General features: G+C 32.9%; 3 protein-coding genes across 3 annotated transcripts; 1 reads left to right on the top strand and 2 right to left on the bottom strand.

Moving 5' to 3' along the window:
- The first annotated feature begins 3,272 nt into the window (after window positions 1-3,272).
- LOC107414431 (uncharacterized) lies at window positions 3,273-6,806 on the top strand. Its single transcript, XM_016022541.4, has 4 exons — window positions 3,273-4,053; window positions 4,157-4,242; window positions 4,348-5,445; window positions 5,577-6,806. The coding sequence occupies exons 1-4, from the start codon at window positions 3,846-3,848 to the stop codon at window positions 6,309-6,311; spliced, it is 2,127 nt and encodes a 708-aa protein (XP_015878027.2). The 5' UTR covers window positions 3,273-3,845; the 3' UTR covers window positions 6,312-6,806.
- Window positions 6,807-10,972: 4,166 nt separating this feature from the next.
- LOC107414452 (uncharacterized) lies at window positions 10,973-14,565 on the bottom strand. Its single transcript, XM_016022564.4, has 7 exons — window positions 14,257-14,565; window positions 14,139-14,170; window positions 13,311-13,408; window positions 13,126-13,208; window positions 12,603-12,680; window positions 12,422-12,520; window positions 10,973-11,455 (listed from the first exon to the last, which is right to left on the bottom strand). The coding sequence occupies exons 1-7, from the start codon at window positions 14,350-14,352 to the stop codon at window positions 11,165-11,167; spliced, it is 777 nt and encodes a 258-aa protein (XP_015878050.1). The 5' UTR covers window positions 14,353-14,565; the 3' UTR covers window positions 10,973-11,164.
- Window positions 14,566-15,088: 523 nt separating this feature from the next.
- LOC107414450 (probable fructokinase-7) lies at window positions 15,089-19,028 on the bottom strand. Its single transcript, XM_016022563.4, has 7 exons — window positions 18,792-19,028; window positions 17,868-18,085; window positions 17,085-17,297; window positions 16,782-16,979; window positions 16,492-16,632; window positions 15,941-16,057; window positions 15,089-15,634 (listed from the first exon to the last, which is right to left on the bottom strand). The coding sequence occupies exons 1-7, from the start codon at window positions 18,814-18,816 to the stop codon at window positions 15,500-15,502; spliced, it is 1,047 nt and encodes a 348-aa protein (XP_015878049.1). The 5' UTR covers window positions 18,817-19,028; the 3' UTR covers window positions 15,089-15,499.
- Between the last annotated feature and the right edge of the window lie 4,609 nt (window positions 19,029-23,637).

The following is a 23,637-nucleotide window of genomic DNA, read 5'->3' as shown; positions in this document are numbered from 1 at the left end:
GCTGAAAGGGTTTCCACTTCATTAGCATGTCACTTCATTAGAATGTATTTCAAATAGATGATTTAATCTTCACAAATTATTTTTCAGCTTATTATAGGTGAAAAGATCGGCTGACACACACACACACACACACATACATATATATATATATATATATATATGCATATATAATATGATAATCATATTATTATATACATGACCATAAAACTTTACCTATGCCCTATGACCCTACTCCAGCCTGTGTTGGAGCCCTACCATACGCTCCTCCTCTCTCTTTCTTTTCCCATCGGTTGTATCATTTTTAATTTTTGGAGTTCAAAAAGAAAACATTTAAGTTATATATATATATATATACATAAAAATGTATATATATATATATATATTTTTTTTTTTTTGGTAAATCATATCAAAGTTTATAGAGTAAAACATAGACGGACATTAATAAATCATATGCAAGGCACCGAAATGGTGTGTGATAATTAAATATATATTATATAGGTCCCCGCGAACAGGACCACTTTGAAATTCAAATAGTTGTCCCTCACTCAAATTAACACTCTTCTCTTTTCAGTCTGAAGATTCAATTTGGAATTTAGAGCAATTGCGAAAATGGGTCAGGAATATTGTTGTAGGAGGAATCTGCCAAGTTTTGCGCAAAAACTGAATCTGAATACATGATGTATGACCTGAGCCCTTTAACATTACAAAATATTAAGATAAGGGTACAGGTTTAGATTTCATTTTATAAACAAAATTAGGTCCTTTTAATAAACAAATAAAATATGGGTCTGTGATTGTATATATTATTATTTCCACCATGTGCTCTGTTCTTCTCGACCAACCTTAAAATGGTAGAAAATCCAGTTGTTTGAAGAGACGGTCATTCATTTGTGAAAGTTCGTGGTTTCTTGTCGCAAAATGTCCAAACCAGGCAGGTCTCTTTTCTGAGATTTGACCACATTGTCTTGTTATGTGTTATATGCTTCAAACTTTAGGATTTCCATTATTATTATTATTTTTTCGCATGCATCATCTTTAGCAGTAAATATTGGTCCACCAAAAATTGATTAATGGGGGGTAAATAATCCAATCATTCAAATCAAAATCAAAATCATTATTCAAATAATCAAAGTTTTAATAAAACCCGCCCATTTATCTTCCGTTGTTACGCAGAGGACACTTGAATTTGGGGATGTAGAGTAGGTATAGAAAACCAATGTCACGTCAAAGAAAAGAATAGAAACATTTGAGATTTGAGGCACATATATGTTTCTATAGTTGTGGTCCCTAAATAAAATTGATTAGGCCCCACTTGGAGATTAAAGTTGCACCAAAAATCTCTGTTAAGTGGGATTTTATAAGGGGTGTGTGTGTGTGTGTGTTTGGGGCCACTTATAGGGTTATTTTGTCCTAGTTTGCTTCCCTGTCGACATACCTGCGCAAGCAGTCGCCTCTGCCCACCCTTCTATCACATGGTGCGCTCAGTGGTGCTTCATTTTCAAATTTGGATCTTTCTTTTTATTATTATTAATAATTTATTTATCTCTATATCCATATACTTCTTTCACATACAACCAAAGTAAGAAAAAATACTGATGGAACTAAAAGGCAATGCCTCAGTTTTCTTTTTATATATCAAACTTCAACTGCCCCATGTAAGTGCTATGCATATATATCGGTGATCATGCAAATTTTTTCTTTTTTTGTTGAAAATTAGTAATCATGCATTATTTGATTCATTTTAAAAAATATGGAGCATCCATTAACAAGCCTGTTATCTACAAATTAAGAATTTGATGATGAGGTTATGAAAATTGAAACTATAAAATGATCCCAATATCATTAATGTTGGTGGCGGCTTCAATTAAGTTCTCAATGATTTAGTTCAAGATGGTCCAAAGGACTAAAATTACACATTATCAAGCATGCACCACATAACTAAGAAAGTCCCAAGGAAAAAGCACGGAAAGAAACTAAATATAGCGACACATTATTGCAAAAAGAAAAAATATATATATATTAATATATATATATATATATATATATATAGTGACACATTATGATAGTGAGGAAAATGAATGTTCGTGTACTACATTAATTTACTCACTTTATGAAGTAAAAATTGTATTAAAACATTAATTATTCTTTCTTAGTAAGGAGGGGTCACTCCGTCTAACTAATCTCTCAAATTTACTTTAAATAAAACGATATTTAGTTCAAAAATCTCATTCGCTCTACTTTTCACTTTTTCGACCTATATAGCAGCTAGACAATTCAAAGTCAGAAGGCTAGGATTCAATCTGAAGTACTTGTTCGACTTCCCCTTCTCATGCATGAAAGTGCAATATTTTTTTGTTTCTAAGATAAACAATATTTTTTTTTTCTAAGATAAAAATATTCCAAGTTGTACAGCTATCAGATAAGTATTAAATTGCCACGTGATAAATTGATGCTGACAGGACATTTTCTCATTTTTTTTTTTTTTTTTTTGTGGGTGAAGATTTGCCATTTGTTTAATATGTATCTCCACCAAAATAAACACAGGTTCTGTTTGCTCATGTATTTTAAAAATAAAAATGGTTTTTGAAAATTTCCAATATTATTTAGTCATTATTAATTTTTGAAACAGTTTCCATAAAATAAATGGAGAAAAACCCCACAAAATTTAGAAAACAACTAAAAAACTATATATGAAAAAATTTTGTAAAATAAAATAAAATTAAAGGAAAAGGTAAAAGAGGCACTATAGCTTTTCTGAAAAATGACGTCTTTCAACACTTCATAGATGAATACTGAGATTAATATAACAAACAGCGATTATATATTTCCACAAAAACTTAATCCATTTATACTATAAAAGTTGATGTTCAAATTTTAAATGGAAAGAGGGAGTTACTCAATTATTGAATATTCCAAAAGACTTTTTAAGCCATCATTATATGTTCTATATTTGTCTTGTAGGCTTGTTACATACGTTCGGTTTAGAATATAGAACCATAAAGCACCCACACAACCCTCAAACCAGTCAAAATTGGAGAAGAGAAATGGTTAACCATAATTAGCATGAGAGTAGTAAAATTAACCAGAGAGAGAGAGAGAGAGAGAGAGAGAGAGAGAGGATATATACGTCATTATAATAAAACAGTAGGGTTATATTACATTGCAGATCCCCAATAAACCACCTCGGATATAAAAACTCAGGGGCTATGGGAATCGCATTGTAATTAAATTTATAAAGCAGCTCATAAACAGAGAAAGAGAGAGGAAAGAGAGAGTAATGTAGGTGTCAAAGAGTGCGAGAGACCGAGTTGTGGGTGGCCATTAAGCCATATATCGTCATCTTAGTAATTTCTTTACTCGTTTCAATTCCCAATGAAAGAGAAAGAGAGAGACTTTGGTTATGGGTTTTTGTGTTGGTAAAACTTGGGAGTGAGTGTGAAAAACTAAAAGATAAAAAGTGAGAGAGTGATAAAAAATAATATATATATATATATATCTATATCTATAACCAACAAAGACCCTTTTCTTGTACTTAATTCCTCAAATCAAACTTGGGCTGTTTTATGCTTCCGTGGATCCGCTTTTCTCGCTTTTCTTTCATGAAATGCAGCATCCAAATCCCATGAGCTTTATTTCTACTTTTTTTCTTTCTACAAACTAGCTAGCTCACATACCCACACTCTCTCTCTCTCTCTCTCTCTCTAACTAAACTGATTTCTTGAGACTGCCAAGTCTCTGTCATTTTCATTCCTCTCCATTTTCTTCTGCTTGGAAAAGCTTTTTCTTTCTATATTTCATCGATCTTTGTTTGTCTTTTGAAAAGCAAGAGAGAGGTTTTAGTAGTTATGGGCAAGGAATGGCATTGGGGTGGAAGGTCCTCCAAGAGAGGTGGAGTTGGAGGTGGTGCTGCAGATAGAGATGCTACTTCTTCCGGTTGCATGAGTGCTGTTTTTCAGTTCTTCGATTTTCATCAGTTTCAGTTCCCTTTACACCACCAGCAACCTTCCTTCAATCCCACCTCTTTCCCACTCGAAGACCCCACCTCTCCCAAAGGTTTAAAAAAACCATTTTGTTTTTTTTTGGTCTTTTTCTCTTTTTCTTGTTTGTTTCTTTGTTAAGTTTGAGTGATTAATTTATGGGACTTTGTGGAATTCAGGTGTTGAAGCACCAAGGAACAGCTTGAAGTCTGATGACTCTTCATTGTCATCTATCATAGAAGAAAAAGAAAATTTAAATATCCCGGTAGGTATCCAAAAATGCTATCTGCTATTTCATTTAAGGCTTACTTCTTGGTTTGCAAATTAATCGATACCATTTCAATGATTAATATTTTGTTTGAAAATCCAGATGGGTATTCAAATCAAAACATACGGAACAAAACCAAGAGCTTCAAATGATTTATGCTCAGATACTAGCAGTTCTCCAGGGGCAAAAACACCAAATTTGGTAGCAAGACTAATGGGTCTTGACCTTCTTCCTGATAATTCCCACTCACCCACTTTTCATGCAACGACACCAAATCCACTCTCCAAGTCACACTCCCACTCTCATCGGTTTCGCCAACCCCTGCATAGTAAATCAAGACAATCAATGGAAGGCGATAGTAATGCAGGCAGTCGTTCACTACCAGAAACTCCGAGGATATCGTCGGCGAGAAGATCAGACGTGGATCATCACCGTCTTTCTCTTCAGATCAATAAAGAAAATGTAAGCGTGGTTGAGGATTTGGACTTCTCTCGTTTGTCATATTTAAGAAGGAAGGAACTTAGAATTGAAGATGAGAGTAGAAGCCCAGGTCATTATGCTAGGCAAATTGTCAAACAGGTTAAAGAAAGTGTAAGCAGGAGAGCTGGTATGGACATTACCAACACTGTAAGGAACAGAGACCAATGCAGAGCTGAGCTTGTTAACCATCTCAGATCCAAGAAAGCTTCAAAGGGTTTCTCAAAAATTGCAGATGAAGCAAGTCCAGGAAAGCATTCAACTCCTTCTTGCTCTCCAAGGCTGAGATTCATGGAGTCGAAAAGTAATAATAAACCCAGCAATACAGCAGTCTCATCGGCAAAAGATCAAACACTTCAAGCGCAGTCAAAATCAATGTCATCTTTTTCGGCATCACGGGTCAATTCTTATTCCCAAACCGTTAAAGTGTGTGCGAAGCCAAAGCCTCAGCCATTGCAAGAGAAACAAGTAGTAGTGCAGCAGGTATCAATTCAGAAATGCAAAAAGACGAAAGCCCGTGAAGGGTTTGGTACGAGGGTGAAGAAACAGGAAGAATCATTTGTTCGTCCATCAACAGCGAACAGAGCCAACATTCCTGACAAGAATTGCAAGAAAACCCCGTTATCGAACAATCTCGTTAACTTCAATCATGTCCCTACTCTTCTTCTTCCACTCAAGAAATGTCCCTCCCCTCCAGCAACCAAAATTCGTCAAAAACAACAGGTTTGCTTTTGTACTTTTTTTTTTTTTTTTAATATGAATTCGAAATGGGTAGTTATCAGTACTGTTCATTTTATTATCTATTTTTTCCTTTCTTTATTTATTTATTTTTTTTTTGGGGTATGCAAATGCAGCTAGAGATGTATGAAGCCCAACAATCGAACCGTAGCTCACAGTTACCTAGGACCCCGAGCCAAAAGTACGAACAAGAAGCGACACATGGGCTCGAAACCCAAGACACCAACGGCGGCGACATCTTTAACGGTGGTAATTCCTCCTCCACCACCTCCACAAGCGGTGGTGGAGCGGAACTCAGTCACTCACTCCACCAGTACATTACCAAAATACTTAGCCGTACTGGTATACAATGTGAAACCCCAGTGTCCTTCACCAAATGGTTCTCTCCTTCTCATCCTTTGGACCCTTCAATTTTTTACTACCTCGAACAATATTACTCTACAAATGGGTTCTCAATTTCATCCACAAATAACACCCAATTGAATCTCCAATGCAATCGGAGGTTACTGTTTCAAGTGGTGGATGAAATCTTGGTACAAATTCTGAAGCCCCATTTGAACATGAAGCCGTGGGTTACTACTACTACTACTTCAACTACTCGCTCCTCCGAATATAATATCATGCAGGGGTCAGAGTTAATAGAAGCACTTTGTTTGAGAATTAAGAGGTTTCCATGCGCAGATTGTCAAGTCCTGGAAGACATTGATGAGCTGATTGACAAAGATTTGCCGGAAATGAAAGCCCAAAACGCAATGGCGTTTGAGGAAGAAGGAGAAGGTGTTGTAAACGAGATAGAGAAGCATATACTGGATACCCTTGTACATGAAACGGCTCTGGTCATGGTTGTGTAAACGTTTCCACACAGAAACGACGCCGTTTTGTTGTTGAGCCTCACAGGGTGGGTTTGGGGAGAGAGAGAGAGAGAGAGAGAGAGGTGTGGTGTGGGTCACATGAGCCATTCACGTGATGAGATGCTATTCGTCGGGGGTGTGGTGGGACCCTCACTTCACCAGATTGGGACTTGTAAAGGTGGGTTTTGAGTTTGACATGTGGCATAGAACCCCCCCGACAACACTGGCCCTCTCATTGTTTCTCAAACGACAATGTTGCCAGAGGAATCCATTCCCTTCTCCCCGTTCTCTATATCTTGTTCAAACTTTTTTTTTTCTTTTTGCTTTTTTTTGGGATAATATATAATTTTTTTTCCTTTACTTTTCTAAACTTCAAATAACTCAAAATTATGCTTCGGTTAAAGTAGTAGCTAGAGAACCTGTATTTGCTTGATCTAATTATACTTGGTAGCCATGTACTAAATCCTATGTTGTGAATGAAAAAAAAAAAAAAAAATCAGTTTTTAATTATTTATTATTTGATATTTATTTATATTTACTTTGATGTATGTTGAAATTAAATCCACTTTGCTTTGTTCAAACGACATGATAAAGTGAAAAGTTTAATGGAACACAGTTATCAAGGAATTATTATTTTAATACTTTGGATTGAAAAAGGGGTATAAGCTATGGGAGAATCATATAGGATTTGGCTTGTTTATATTTCATGGGACTTTGAGCATATAAAAGTAATAATAAGACAATAACTCAAAAAGATGGTCGGTATGCATACCCAACACATGGTGGTGGATTGGTGGATTCAAAATCCAATCTAAACTTGTAAATTGATAATTCCTCAACGGTTAATGTTATAACAATTTAATAATATTATGAATACAGGGTCACCTACATACACGTGTATGTGTATTATGACTATATCTTTATCGGCATTTTTGAAAACAAATGTATGGAGCTGTTGAACTGAACTCTAATGCACGAGTACTACTGCATTCGTGTAACAAACTAGACAGACTATGAATTGGATATTCTTCTTTTTAGGAAGGATCTGGGAAAAAAATCATAAAAGATTCAAAAAAGGTTACAGGCTGATTCAATCATCATTTACAACGTACAATTTTGGACGTTTATATATTAAATTCTAAATTAAGGGTATCCAAAACTAAGTTCATAAATGAGCTGCATTTTTTTTTTTTTTCTGTTTTAAGAATCAATGTAATTTCTAAGGAATGGGACATGAATAAAGAATAAAACAAATTCGATTGAAGCTAAACTATACTCTAAAACTTGTTAATATATATAGGAAAATATATTTATATATATATATATATATTTATTTATATTATCAGATTGCATGATTTAAGCCAAATAAAAAAATAAAAAAAGATAAATTCTTAGCAATGAAATACTTAAGAGTTTAGGGACATAACTGCAAAAGATTCCAAAACATTTTAAAACCCAATTGCTGAATTAATATAATATCTGAGACCCCATCTCCAGATGTCAGTGTAGAAGAGAAGGGAATAAAAATCGATGAATAAGAGAGAGAGAGAGAGGAATAAGAGGGGTTACGAGAAGAGAAAGTTCAGGTTTTTCTTTCTCCCTTGTTTCTTCATTTTGCCTTTAAAAGAAAAAAACGTTCTAAGCAGATTAGGGTCAGATAAAGATGACAAGGGGATGACATATCACATTCTGGCAAAATTCAGAGATATCTTTGAGAAGCATAGCTACTGAGCTTTTGATCAGGAATAATAATTCCCATTTAACATTTTCAACAATAATTTTCCCTGGAACCAAACACAGAAATATAGAGCATGGCAGTGATACCCAAAATGATACACATGGATGTATGTATATATGAATGTATATGATGTGAGAATGAGCGGGAAATTCAAATGAGATGCATGTGGGACAACATGTAAGGGTGTTTAATTAAATGATGCAGAAAATTGGATGAGATCTGAGAGGTTGACTGCTTCAAATTTAATGATGTTGGAGCTCTTTGGGGCAACACTTGGAGCTTATAGATCTGTTTTTTTCTAAGTTTCCCTCTAGAGTGAGTGATCTAAGTTTGTGAAAACTCTGTACCTTCTAATACACTTTCTTTCAACGAGATCAGGTTTTCTGATGAGGATGATGATAGCCATTAAATGGGGGCTCAGGGATCGATGTATAAAATGGCTTCTACATGGGAACTTTTCATAATTGTTGCACAAAAGTAGATGCTGTGTTACATGAAAACTGTGTCCATAAATTTCTCATGGCTTTCCTGCTTGCTTTCCTTTTCCTTTTTTATTTTCATAATCATTTTCGAAAGGTTGGTCTTCTCTTTGTTAAAATCGTTGATTGTACCTTTTTTGGTAAATTTTGTTATAATTAGTGACGAAGTATATTGTATACTAGTTATTTTTATCCATGTGGTGGTGGTAAGCATATCAACTATTAATTCTCTCACATCAAAAGTTCAAAAATTTTCATCAAATAACATTGCATTGGTAGTAAATTTAACTGTTTTTGAACAATATTGTTAATATAGACTTGAGTATGTCATTTATACATGAATGAATGGCGGGTGTGCGCATTAAAAGATGAAAATGATTACTGCCTTTATAATAGTTGGTCGGAAATTAAACGAACCAATGCATGAAAATATATATATATATATATATATCGTTAGTTTTTCATCAGAATATTTTGATAGATTTTTTATCAAAACTTATTTTCTTAGTTTTTGAATTTTTATAAATGCTAAAATTTAAAGATGAATTTAAAATACAAGTTTTGACAAAGTTTATTTTACTTTTTTATTTTAAATTTATATTTAAATTTTTACTTTTGAAAAGATTTAAAAGTTAATAAAAAAATCTGATAAAAATCCACTAAAATATTCTGATAAAAAAATGATTATGCATATAAGTATTGAATTGTGCAAATCCACTCAACTATGACTTATTTCATATTGGAGGCGAAATTTCTCCCTGTACTTCAGGTTTTTGGTCGAATTTCAGTGGGAGCCTAGGGTAAGTTGATTGTGGTTTTTATTTATTTATTATTATTTTTTTTTATGTGACTACACATTTAAATTCCTTGATGTGACAAATAAGAGGCGGTGTCCATTGTTGAAAGAGGTGGAATCAAATGGTAGCAGGTTCAATTTAAGAATGGCCCAACTTCCAGAAGATCTTAATTGCCCAAATAATTAATGAAAATCTTAATGACATTTGGAGCTCGACCAACCAGTAGTCATTATGCAAGCATTAACATTTCTTCTACCCTTCACTGCACCATGTTGCAACCATACGGGCTTCGCATACTCTCCTATTACTCTCTCCCTACACTGTTTAACATATTTAGTATTCACAAATCAACTATCGAATAGGTAAACTAAGAAACCTAATTCATAATTTCAGTGAAACTAGCTCTCCAATATCCTTCTAAAGATTTACATTCAAATATTTACCAAAACTTTAGAAAATTATAATTTTCAATTTCACTATAACCATGTCTAGCTAGAATACACATGAGCCTAGAGTTAGAAAACGAACTAAATTCATTAGATTATTGAAAGCAACTTGCTGAAATAATTTTTTTACCGAATTACACTGTGTATCAAAAAACACAAATTTTGAGTGGTACAAAAGACCACTTAATGTTCTCCATGATCATCATAATTTCATGAATAATTGATATGGTACAATTTGCAGTAATGGGGTTACAGTGTTAGGACCAACCTGATCGAGGACGTGGTTTGCGAAGTAGCGAGCGTACCACTTCTGATGAAACTTCTGCACCATTTAAGATAATGTTCCTGGTCCATGCAGCACCATGGCTATCGACATTTAAGGCTTGGAGTCCTGCTATGAGACATTAAGACATTTTCTATTTCCTAAATATACATCAAACTTTAACTTCTAATTCATAGAACCAAACCAAATTCTATCGATCACTCATCAGTATCAGAAAAAACAGGTTTAGCCACTAGCTTTCTCAGCGCAACTTAGATGTTTGCCACAATCTATAGTTATAATATTTAGCACGACTTGCTTCGAACCAAACTATTAAACAAACAGGCAATCACAAATTGCATACGTTAAACAAGAATAGAGACCGATCCATTCCATTATACATGGGTCATCTTCTCGGCCCTTCGGCTATAACATCAATGTAACAACAAAATTTAAAAGTTGCAATATCAATATTTTTTACTGAATTCAAGAATTAAACACACAGAGAGAGAGAGAGAGAGAGAGAGAGAGAGAGAACCAGTCTAAGTCACCCACTTCCATTCTCTTGTGATTTAGTAATTAGATATACTGATCCCACTACAGTAAAGCATTTGGTTCTTGAAAGAGTCATAAAATTACCACGAACCGCAAGAAAGTTTTTAGAGACAGAAAATCTTTAAAGCACCCAACCCAGGTCTACGAAATAAGTGAAAGGGTCAAGCAACCCTAAGATATTATGAACATGGCTAAATCATTGGAGAGATAAAAGCAAAGGAAAGGAACTATATTTTCCAAGCCTGAAAAACTACTTTACGGAGTTATCCCACTGTTGAAATATTCACAATCATAAGTACAAGTTTAACTCGGATTGAAAAACTCCCAAAGACAGTAAGCAAAATGCCTGGCGTATGAATATTTGTGAAGTTCAGATTACATACCTTAGTCAGAAAGGTCAAAATATATTTTCATATTAACATGCTTAGAGCAATTAATGAATATAAAGGTACCAAAAACACTGATCCAGCAAGTAAAGAATGGGAAGATAGATGTACTAAAGAACCTAACGGCTAGTAATCACATATATGATCTAGGGGTTACAGCTGCAAACAGAGAGAATCTGAAACGATACTTTTAAGTTCTACCATCAACATCAAACCCAGCCCCAGTCCAGCCAGGCCCCTGAGATCCTCTACCTTTGGGCACGGCCCCAATTCCCTTTCCTCTTCCATGGAACTGACTTTTCTTCTTTCCTTTTCCTTCTCCCTCAGTGGAAGGCTGTTGCCCATTCATGCCCGGAGTGTTTCCAACATTTCCTTTGTTGGGGACATTTTCATTTACAGCACCACCTGCTTCTACTGAATGAGGAACTGAGGAAGCATCTGGAACAGTGATTGAATGAGCAGGTCCTATTGATTTCCCGTCCTATACATAATTTCAAGCACAAACCATCAATTATTTATCCCAATGTGATTTGTATTTAAAGTATTAAGGAGCTGTTTTAGTAGCCTAGTAAGAGACAATATTACATATAAGAGGAATCCCAATATAGGTTACAGTTCATGGGACAAAACATGCATCCTGCTCCTCCATTTCTTTTTTCTACTATTCTTTTTTGGCTTCTTTGCTTTCTAAGTCATCTGTCAGAACATTTGAATTCCAGAGGAAAGAAATCCCTTGCCAACTTCAGTTTTTTACTTCTTTTTTATTATTATTATTTTTTTAATTTTTCCTTCTTTTATTTTTAATTTTTTTAATTTTTTATTTTTGCCTCTAAATTTTCCTTCCGGAATCATAAAAACCTATCATGAGATTGATCACTTCAATTAGACAGTTACTAATGTAACCTGTTCATTCCACTCTTTATCATGGAGGGCAGCTCCCTTATAGTATATCGCAAACTTGAGTGGCAATGTAAACTAATATGACAGTTACATATGACAAAATGTTCTTGCACTGCATTGGTCCTCTGTACTGTGTAGAACCCCTTTGCAATCACAAGACACAAACACGGCAAAGATATTTATGAAAATTAACAAAATCACTTTATAATCCCAATGAAAACTAATATGAGAGTTACATTTGACAAAATGTTCTTGCACTGCATTGGTCCTCCGTACCATGTCTAGAGAACCCTTTCGCAATCACAAGACACACACACAGCAAAGATATTTATGAAAATTAACAAAATCACTTCATAATCCCAAAAATATCATGAAAAGCAGAACTCTTTCTAAAACCAGAAATTTTCCTTATTGAATAATTTAGCTTTGTACATTAATCATGCACCATGCACATAAAAAGACATGCAAAAGACCATGGAATGTAATGCATGTCTTAATTACTGGCTTATTTTGCACATGACAATTTGAACCAGAAAGGGAAACTTACATGAAGAACAGAGGTTGATGCTCTACCAGGGTTCAGAGCTTCTAGTCGCCTTTTTAACTCCTCTAGTCTAGAAAACTGAGAGTTGCTGCTTTCTTGAACCTGATATAGAAAATTGTGTCAAAATCAAATTGCTACGGTTACATGGCCAAACATCACAACTAAATGTCACCAGGGTATTAACCAGATTATTTAGGTCTTCACATAGCTTCTGCTTCATTGCCTCCTCATCTTTCACTACCTGTGATGCTGCTTCCCATGCCTGAAGTACATTACATATCGATATAAACACTGAAGAAACTTGCTAAGGTTAAACTGGATTAAAATATATGTAACAAAGGCTTGCAACTCCCAATGTAAATGTTTAATCCATTCATTGTAGTTACTACCATTTTAGGAATCTGGATCTTTGCATTAATACATTCTAGCTAAAATGGGTGTGGGTGGATGTGTAGTTGTTAAAAAGTTATTTTGATTTCATCATATTATTCAACTCTGTCAAGCTGTTCAATAATTTGTCCATGAAAATTTTGGTCTTTAGATTTTAAGAAATTTACTGAATAATTGGCATGAATACAAATACAATGAATGCTTAATAAGCACTTAAGCAGCCTAAGGGAGTTTACTGATTAATCAATAAAAAGTCAACTTCAATTACTCAAGGGTAAAAACATATGCAAAGATAACTAAATTTAAGAGGAACACACCTTTTTTGCTTGCTCTTCCTTCAGCTTGGCCAAACGAATTCTTTCTGTTGACATTTCTATTTTCTTTCTCATATGTTCAAGTGCTTTAAAGACACACCACACGCAAAAGCACCAAAAAGAAAAAATAACTCAACTATAAAACTTAATTAAAACAAGAAAACAAATAGCCATGATAATGCAGCAACCTGCTTTTTTTGGCCCAGCTGTGAGTTTCACCTCCATTGTAAGATTTGCAAGCTCTCGTTCAACATCACGAATTTTAGAATAATTTTCTTCAATGTATCTGAAATATATCGTCAATTTCAATTTGTTAATTGTTGAATACACCAACAAAAGTTGGATTACTCAAGTATTTCTAAAGAGTTGCTTTCCAGAGCAAATCATGAAAACGTACAAAGATATAAAGTACAAGGGCAACAGAATTCACAACATGAATGCAGATGGCTTCAGGCTCCAAAGATGCAACTCAAGAACACTACCCTCTTCAAGTACATTGTTTAATCCTTTCTAATAAATCTTTGAGAGACTTATGAGATAAATTAGAACTTTTAGCACTTAGCACATTCACTTCCTACTCCTGTTGCTGATTTCTACATGTATAAGTGCTTTAATCATTTGAAACCTATATGCGCATACACATTTATACATACACACTGTCTAACACAGGTGTTAATCCAAGTATACGTTTTCATTGCTGTATGCATAAATTTCTTAAATTCGTCTCTGCTTCCAAGTTCTAAATTGATTGAAACTTTTTCTTCACGGTCACAAAATTTGGAAGGAAGAAAACCGAAATAATGAAATTCCATGTCATTTTTCCAAAATGTCTTAGCAATCAGATAAAGAATCAACAAACCAGTAAATCAATTCCTTATATCCATCCATACTCTTGGACAAATAATTCTTTAAGCGACTATAATTCACAATCACACTCCAATGTACACACACACAAACAACAAATGCACATCAATTCTCAAAAAAAAAAAAAAAAAAAAAGGCAAAGAAGAACGTACTTCTTTAATTGAAGTTGCTCTTCCTCGATTATCTGCCAAGAGACCAAGACACATTCATATTCTGAAGCTCGTGGAGAATACAGTAAAGAAAAAAAGGCAAATGGAGAGAGAAACAGACCTTCTCAGTGTAGGCAATGACAGGGGCTTCGCGAGGGAGGCCATCGGGTCCGATCTCAGGCAGCAGTGAAGGATTCGGAAACGTATTGGAAGCCATAATTGTTGAACTTTTCAGGTGAAGATTTAAGGTTCGAATTTGAATCAAAAGAAAAGCCGGTTTCTGATTCAAACTCTGAATCGTAGAAATCCCCACCCAGCCACCTCCATTTCCTTCCTTTCTCTCTTTTTTCTCATTTCTATATTGGTGAAAACACGTCGTCTTCGTCTTCCACTCCTCTCTTTCTCCCGTTTCGTTTTCATTTTTCGTAAAGAAACGTGACCCCCTCGAAACGACAACGTGGATTTTAATTTAATTTAATATAATTTTAAAAATTTCCCATTTATATGTATATTATATATATATTTTTTGGGGTTCTGATCCTAATTGCAATGCCACACAACACTATAGGACAAACACACTCCAAAAGAGAAAAATACGTCATTTTTTTTCTGGTGGTGAAATACATGTTTGGCACTCTGGCATTTTCTTTTATACGGCTTGGATCTATCTGGTCAGACCGCGCGATAGCCGTAATGACTGTTTTACCCTTGGAAAGGTCTTACTTTCGATTCGTGGTCATGGATCTAAATTTCTAGATTTTCGTGGGCATCATTGTTTACGATTTACGCGTCTGCTCGCACATGCTAAGCACGTGGATAAATGGGAAGGTGACGCAGCAATCTAGGGCTTGACTTGCTCCATACCCCAGTAATTTGACCCCAAAAGGCCAAAAAAAAAAAAAAAAAATCAAAACCATATTAGCTTTTTCAATAATAATGATGATAATAACATATAATCATCAAAATAATAATTCTATACTAGTCATTTGGGAAAAGAACATCATGGCTCTTGCCTAATACTTTACTTCTTCACTCTGCATGTTACAACAACAAGACTTGGGAGTTTCCCAAAAGAATTTTGTTATCCATCACGATCGATAAAATTTATAACCCAATAGTACATGCTTCCCTTTCATGGACTTGGATTGATTTTCCTCCAAAATACATCTTCTTTTTTGCTGTGACAACTTTTGAGAGACTCTTAAGTATTTATACCAAAAGGCAGCATTTGGGGCAAAATGAAACTTTTTTTTATATATGATGAAGAGTGCAGTAAACAGAAACTAAAAAAGAGCTAATGCTAATTCAGTGCTCCTCAGGGACTTGGGAGCATATTGGGTCGATACAAGAATCTAGTTTTTATGTCAAGCAGCAACTTTTGCTAAGAAACGGAACACTGCATCCTTTGTGGGTAGTGCAGGAATGGCTCCTCTTTCTGTGACTGTCAGGGCACCGCAGGCATTGGCGAAATATAGAGCTTCTCTTAGCCGCTTTTCATCCTGTATAAAGAAAAAATTATGGATATTTCTTTAGTCATGTTCATCCACGAAACTGGTAACATCATTTAACGGCATATTACATATTACAGTTACTTGTATTCAAAACTGTATGTTCCGTTTCTGCATGCATGATCTGTATCTTAATTTATTACATCAGCTAGATTAAACATTATGATATGGTTCTCTTTACAAGCATATAAAACACAGCTTTTATGGTCTTGAAGAAACATGTATATGTACAAAATATTATTAGATTGGGCCAGTTCTTCGAATTATTTCTCGAACCAGTTCAAGAGCAAAATGTACCTTAAAAATATTTATGTCAGAAGCTAAGCTCTCAAGTAACCCACTGACAAATGCATCTCCTGCACCAGTTGTGTCAACAGCTTTCGCTTTAACACCGGCGACCCGACCTTTGAACTCCTGCAAAAAAATTTCAGTTGCTGTCAGAGTTCTTGTAAACAATCGAGTGGATTGGATTGGTACTAGATAAACAATGCAAAATGCATAATGGTTTTTAGAAGACCATCCATCATGCTTCCACTACCAGATGATTTGCATCTCAAATGCCTCAGGAAAATAGCACCAATAAGTATGTTAGTTCTTTTGGACTAAAAACTTTCCTGCATACTATTCAGGCATGGCCTCAAAAAGATGCCCAGTTAGCTAAAAAAACAAGGGAAAAGTTTGCATTCTAGATCCATGATGTGGTTTTGCATAGATATGTACTATTTGACAACTGAAAGAGACTGTAATCCAGATAATGGATAAAAGATAATGATTTTTTATTTCCAAAGAGACCCTAAGTAAAAAATAGTATTGAGCATGCCAACAATAAGTTCAATTCATGAAATTACCTGAGTGTAATATCTGCAACCCTCTGAACCTTCAGTTACAACCAAAAGCTTAAGATTAGGATGAAAAAGTTTCTTTAACACCACATCATCATCATAAGGATCGTCATCACCAGTAAGGAATGTAATTTCATCTTCACTGATCTGCAAATTCATTAGAGAACCCTAGCTGTTTTAGGCAATAAGTATGTCCTGGTTTCATAAACAATTGTTTTATTTATAAGGAAAACGATATAATTGTATCAATACAGCAGAATATATCTATACTCTAATCTATTACATTCATATCGTACCTTAATAATATCAGCCTGATCCCATATACCCATTATGGCCTTCCTAGCAGCCTCTGCTGAGGGCCATAATGGCAGTCTTAAATTTGGATCATAAGAAAGGAAACAGCCAGACTTTTTAGCAATGCTCATGGCGGCAAGATGACTCGACCTGCATGGTTCTTCAATCAAACTAATTGAACCATAGTGGAAGATCCTTGCCTACAATCAATTCATATCAATGTGTTAACTTTAAAATCACCTACGCTACCTGGAAAAAATTCATATTACTCCACAACATTTTGTACATAAAGATAAAAGTTATACCTGTTTGATGAGATTTGTATCAAGTTCTGATTCATGAAGAAGCATGTCAGCACTTGGATTTCGGAAAAATAAGAACTCACGCTCACCATCTGCTCTGAGTGTAACAAATGACAGTGCAGTTCTTGCAGTGGTATCAAACCGTAACCCAGAATTGTCAACATTGTTTTCTTTTAAGATGTTAGCCAACATATATCCAAACTCATCATCACCTACCTGTGATGCATTTGAAAAATAAGTTTAAAAGATTATCACCTATGTGCTGAAACAAGGATCTAGGTACGTCAAGATTTTCTACAGGTAAAAAACTATGGTGATTGATATGATGCAAAGGAAACATGACATGCCAGACCATTAAAAGCTCCTTAATTACAAAAGCAGAGTAAGCTCCACATTATACTAACAGCACCAAAAGCTATTAGTATTTTACAAATCACAGTACCGTGATACCAACCATTCCATAAAATGCTAAAAGAAACTCTTAAGGAAACATTATTTGAATACCATTTGAAAATCAAGAGATCCCAAAATGGAGTACAATATACAGCAAGCCGTCAACAATAGAAATTGATACTACTGATGACAGAAGACGCATGTTTTTTGCTAAAATCTTATTTGATTTGCATATGGGGGAAGGGGAAAGGGATAAGTAAAAGATGCTAAAAGGGTTTCAAAAAGTTGTCCAAGATCAGACCTTGTTTGAAAGTAAAGATTAGTATGTATAAAAGTTTCTCTTTGCCACAGAGATCCAAAGGCAGAAAAAAAGATACAAGGATGCTAATCCACCTTGCCTATAAAAGCAGATGAACCACCCAATTTGGATATGCCAACAGCCACATTGGCAGGAGCACCACCAGGAGCCTTTTTGAAAGCAGGTGCTTCAGCAAGGGAAACTCCGGAAACCGTTGGCACAAAGTCAATCAACATTTCGCCAAAGCAAACAACCAGTGAATTGTTATCTTCTGGCCCTCCATTTGAATCTAAAAAATTATTCTTAATATCTCCTGCAAATGTAGAATTATTTGAATCAACGGACCCACAAGCAGTATCTCACTAACAAAAGAAAAACTACTTTAGATTACTGTCTAAAGTGCATTAAATATAAGGGAATTCAAAAGCAATTGAGAAGATATTTGTGCAAGTAAGAAAATTCCCAATCGAATTCGATCAGTTGCTCTAACTGGGAGCTATGTTCGCACTTATTAAAACCGTATTCTTTCTCATTTAGTCCCGTAAACCCATACATACAAAAATACAAAAATAGATTCTACGATTCGATAATTCCAAAGTTTAGCTTACAATGAAACCACTTGGAACAAAAACAAAAATTCCCAACATGATAGGATTCTGAATGGGGTTCCAAAAAGCAGACAAATACATTCATATGGTATAAATTCCGATACCCAATAACTATCCATGATTATACATACAAGAAAGATGTGAATTCCCTCTTTAGGATTTCAATACGCTGGCAATGAACGCTTTTTTTTTTTTTTTTTTCAACACAGAATAAATATCAAACATCAATGTTTAATAGCAAAAATGAAGAAAGAAACAATCTTTTTAGCTTAGAAAACCAAATCCAAATCCAACCCGGACACAAGTGAAATCTTCAAGAAAAAACAAAGTAGAAAGATTTGAAATCTTGATAGAATAAAAAAGATCATGTGCTGCGTGTATGTATAAGCAGTTGTAAGAAGCTTGACAAACCTGGTGCGGCGGGATTCTTAGCCATTGCAATGAAGAAAACCAGAGAAAAGAGCTAGAATTACAGAGTGAAAGAAGTTAAGGCGTGGGTCTTTTATAAGAACAGATTAGAAAAAGAAGAAGAAGTAGAAGAAGTATAGGAGGCTGGTGGGTTGTAATCTTTAAGGATCGTTTGAACAAAGACAAAAATCATCGAGTATCCGTGCTTTTGGTCATTTTTATAACCCGCACCGGAAGGCCTTAACTCTTTTGATTATTTATTTATTTATTTATTTTTGTATAATAATAATAATAATAATAAGGTTTTTACTTTTCCTGCCTCAGTTTCTTCTACCTCTTTTATTTTTGTAATAATTTCTCATTTCCTATTTTTAAGTTGCGTGCGATACACTGTCTGATGTAACACATGTATTCAAAATTGTCAGCTAATCCATTTCTATACATAGTAGAAAAGTATACTGTAATTTCACTTTATTATTTATCAATATTATTTTATTATTTCAAAAAAAAAAATCGTCAATATTACAATTTTCTATGTTCCAATATATATTTTCTGTGGTCCATCAGGTCGTAGAATTTTTCTTTTTTTTTCTTTTGTTCTTGCTCGATCATATCCTAGTTTTGATTGACTATTTGATTGAATTACTTTCCCTAATGATATATGTTATATTATATTCACTTCGACAATTTATTATTATTTGATAGAAGATATTTTTATTTTTAGTAATTATATATATATATTAAAATATTACAATATAATCAATAAAAATTCAACATATCCAAATACATGGATTTTCTTCAAGGAGTTTATTCGTTTTTAGTTTGATCAGGAAATATTATTATTTTTTTTTTATAATTAATTTTGCTGAAAATTTATTCATTTCATACTTGATCCCATGTGATGCTTAGTGGTTTAAATGCAAGTTTATCAAAAGTGAATATAAGGAAAACAGGTCGGTGACCCGGCCAACTGGTTTTGGGTGTTGTCCAGTATTGATACCTTAAAATTAATTATTTATTATTTTTTTGGGACCTTTCCAAATGTGCGCGGAAAATAACCGTGTGCTATTTTTAAATGCTAGTTATAAAACCATATAATAATTGTAATGGACCATTAATTATATCTTAATATGAATTTAATAGTACAGTTGGCTAGTAAAATTATTAATAAGTACATTTTAAGATGAGAATTCAAATTTTAATTTGGAAAAAAATTCCTCTTTTTTCTAATGTTGTAAAAAAAAAAAAAGTATGAGTTTGGTGCACTATATGTACCATAAGTACAAGTTCATATTAGAATTTAAATCTCAACCTATATAATAAATAAAATTAAAAAAAATCCTCTCCTAATGTTGTAATAAAAAAATATATATATATATGAATTTGGTCAATTATACAAACATGTAGTCTTGAACTGTCCTGAGTCGAGCAAACTGTTTTTCCTTATAAAGGTTTGTACGTTTATTACACAATAATTCCAAATCACGTGAATTGGTGGGTCCACTTGAAGAAATAATTTTTGTTTATGAGGCCCGAATTATTTTACTAATTAATTAATTAGTAAAAAAATATCATAGCGATGTACGAGATGTGGAGAGGGATCAATTTGGACCGTGTAAGCATGCTAGAAAAAACATGATTTGGACCTGCCTGTCGCAATCCACTCCAAGCCGAAACCACCCTTATGAAACTTTATTGCCGTTGTATAACATAATTGCTGTGGATTGGGATATATATATATATATATATATATATATATTTATATTTACTATTTTATTTTCTTTTTTATGGGTGAAGTCTATGCTGATGTCCATAATTGGTTGGGTTAAATTGATTTTTTTTTTTCAATAATTCTTTATGAATCAAAAGGACACTAACTAATAAAATATATAACATTAACTGCGATCCTAACTAGGAAGAATAAGTGAAAGGTAAAAAAGTGGTACTTATAATTAAGAAAAGTCTCCTCTTAAAAAAAAAAAAAAGATAAAACAAGAAAAGCCAAATTACTATGTATAGAAGCAATATTAATCAATTGAGATGGGCTAATAATTTCAACTTTTTATTTGTTATAATTATAAAAATATATATATTAACAATAGAATACCAACAATAAACTTTCAAAAATACTAATACCTCCATATAGTTTTGTCAAATGAGTTCATCCTACCATAGAGGAAAAGTTTCATATAATTTAAAAAAAAAAAAAAATCCTTATAATGTAAGAGCCTCATCTTGATGATCTCGATTATGAGTGATGATTTTTAACTTATATTCTTCGAATGCCAAGTGAAATAGGTAACGACCTTAAAAATTATATATAACTCGAGCAACAAATTTTTAATAATAATAATAAATAAAAAATTATGATGAAATGAGAAAGATAATGAAAATTTTGGTTAGTTTGACATGACTATTCCAAATATTCGAAATTGAACCCGCAGGAGAGAAGACAACCCAAACCCACGTCCACATGCATACACATTGCTCTCACACCAATCATACGCTTTGCCAGATTCCCATTCTTTCCGTCCCAACACAAACCACTCTTACAATTGGTTGTTCAATCCATCACAAATTATTATTCTTATATTTTTTTTTTTTTTTGGGAATAACACAAGTTACCATTAATTACATACTTTTTTTTATTTTTTTGGGTCTAATCTCACATGCATATGGAAGTTTAATTTAATTTCCCAAAGCTATGCAACATATATGTATTCGTTTAGCTAAATTTGATAAGAATTTCACTTCCAATCTGACCGTTTTCAAGGTTAAAAGAGAAAGAAATTAAAGAAAATAATAATACTATTGGATCATGTTTTAATGGGAATATTTCTAGGCTCAGGCAATCTTGCCTGTATTAGCTTTAGATGCTTATTTGTTATTGCCTTCGAATTTTTCTGGCTCAACTGGAAAAATAAAACCTTTTTCTTTTTCTTTTTTTATTTTTTATTTTTATTAGGCAGGAATTATCTTTTTGTGCAAAGTCAATATCGGTGACAGTACTAATAAGTCCAGCTCCCAGCAGCCTCGTGGCACCGTGCAGGCCGTGGGTTGGGAAGGGAACTGCTTCTAAGCGCAAATCTGAAAGGATAAGCCTTTCGCCAATAATATTTTAGGAAAAAATTGTATGTCGTTGGCATTAGGATTCCAGAATCATTGGAAATGGAATATTGAAATTCGCTAATATCTTAATAAGAAAACAAAAAACTTTTTTTTTTTTAACTTTTTATAGGATTTAATAATTTTACAATATTTTATCATGTGGGATTTGCCATTAGATTAATTTCATGGACAACAAAATAAATATATATATATATATATATATATATATATTTATTGTTTTACAGTTTAAAGGAGTCATTGAGAGAGATTATTAAAAATAACATTTATAGTCATTAAATCTGTATATTTTATTTCATTAGCGGCAAAAAATAATTATACATTTCAATCGATAAATCTTCTATTATATCAAAATTGAATATTCTTAATGATATATATATATATATATATATATAGACCAATGAGATAATCTTTTTAAAAACAGTGAATTGTACTATACAGAGGGACATCGGATGAGACATTGGGTATTCATTTTCAATGCGTGTTATGAAAATCAACGTATTTGTATATGTAGTATTTAAAACGAGTTTATATATATATATATATATATAGGGAATGAAAATTCAGATTAAAACAATAACTTTTGTCTCTATTCTAGCCCCAATTGTGTTAACTTATTTCATAAAACATGTGTAATAGTTTCAGATTTGTTCTATTAGAATAAGGAATAGATCAAGTTTTTAGTTTGGCAAAGGTCACTAGTTTGCAAATTCTAACTACCTTATCTCTGTGATAGATTTATTTCTAATAATATGTATGTAATAAATAATGTTGCTTTTTAATTAATATTTTATCTTTACATTATTATTAAAAAGAAATTAAATTTATTTTATCTTTTCATTACTACTCAAAAGAAATTAAATTAAATTTAAAATGTTATTATACTTCTATTAATTGTACCATATAGGGAAGAAAAAAAAAATCATTTCAAAGCATACACATGCATGCATACATATATATATTTATACATATTAATACTTTTAAAATATTAAAATAACACGGATCATAAGAGTATTTTTTTGTTAACTTAGATATTTGAACTGGAGAAGAGAAACAAAAAGAAAGGATAAGTTTAATGAGGAAAAGAAAAGAAAACAAAAGAAATGATAGTTTTTAAAATAATGGTTGTTTAAATGAGTTTTAATGAAAAGGAGGGGAAATGAAACAAAAATGAAAAATAATTTATATAGATTAATAGTTTACAAAAATGTCCTCCATAATAATATCTCAATCTTATATTACAAGATTAGTTTTGGAATATCATTAAATTTCATTAAACCTTTTTTCTTTCTTTCTTTCATTTTTCTCTTAATTTTAGATGAAAAACAAATTATTTAAAATAAAATAAACATTTTTTTCTTCCTTTCATTTTTAGCTATCCAAACAAGAGAATTGATTTCTTTCTTTTCACTTCTATTCCATCAATCAAAACATAGTGTTAATTATTAACAATCTAAATATTTGAAAATATAATACGTCTAATCATTCAATTAATATATTCTACGACATTACTATCGAGCTGAATTTATATTAAAATCTTCTAACACCTCCTGTTTAAGAAACAATTTAAGCTTATGCAATTTGGTCTAAAATCTCAAAAGAAAGCAGTTTCTCTAATTAAGATTAATATTTAACAATTAATGTTTCCAGCATGTTTTATTGAGAGGAGCATTAATTGAGCTCATCTCCTTATTAATTTCATATGATATATATATATATATAT

This window comes from Ziziphus jujuba, chromosome 8, assembly GCF_031755915.1.
Source record: "Ziziphus jujuba cultivar Dongzao chromosome 8, ASM3175591v1".
NCBI lineage: Eukaryota > Viridiplantae > Streptophyta > Magnoliopsida > Rosales > Rhamnaceae > Ziziphus > Ziziphus jujuba.
Note: the sequence above shows the minus strand (reverse complement) of the source record. Positions and strands in the feature narration are given on the sequence as shown.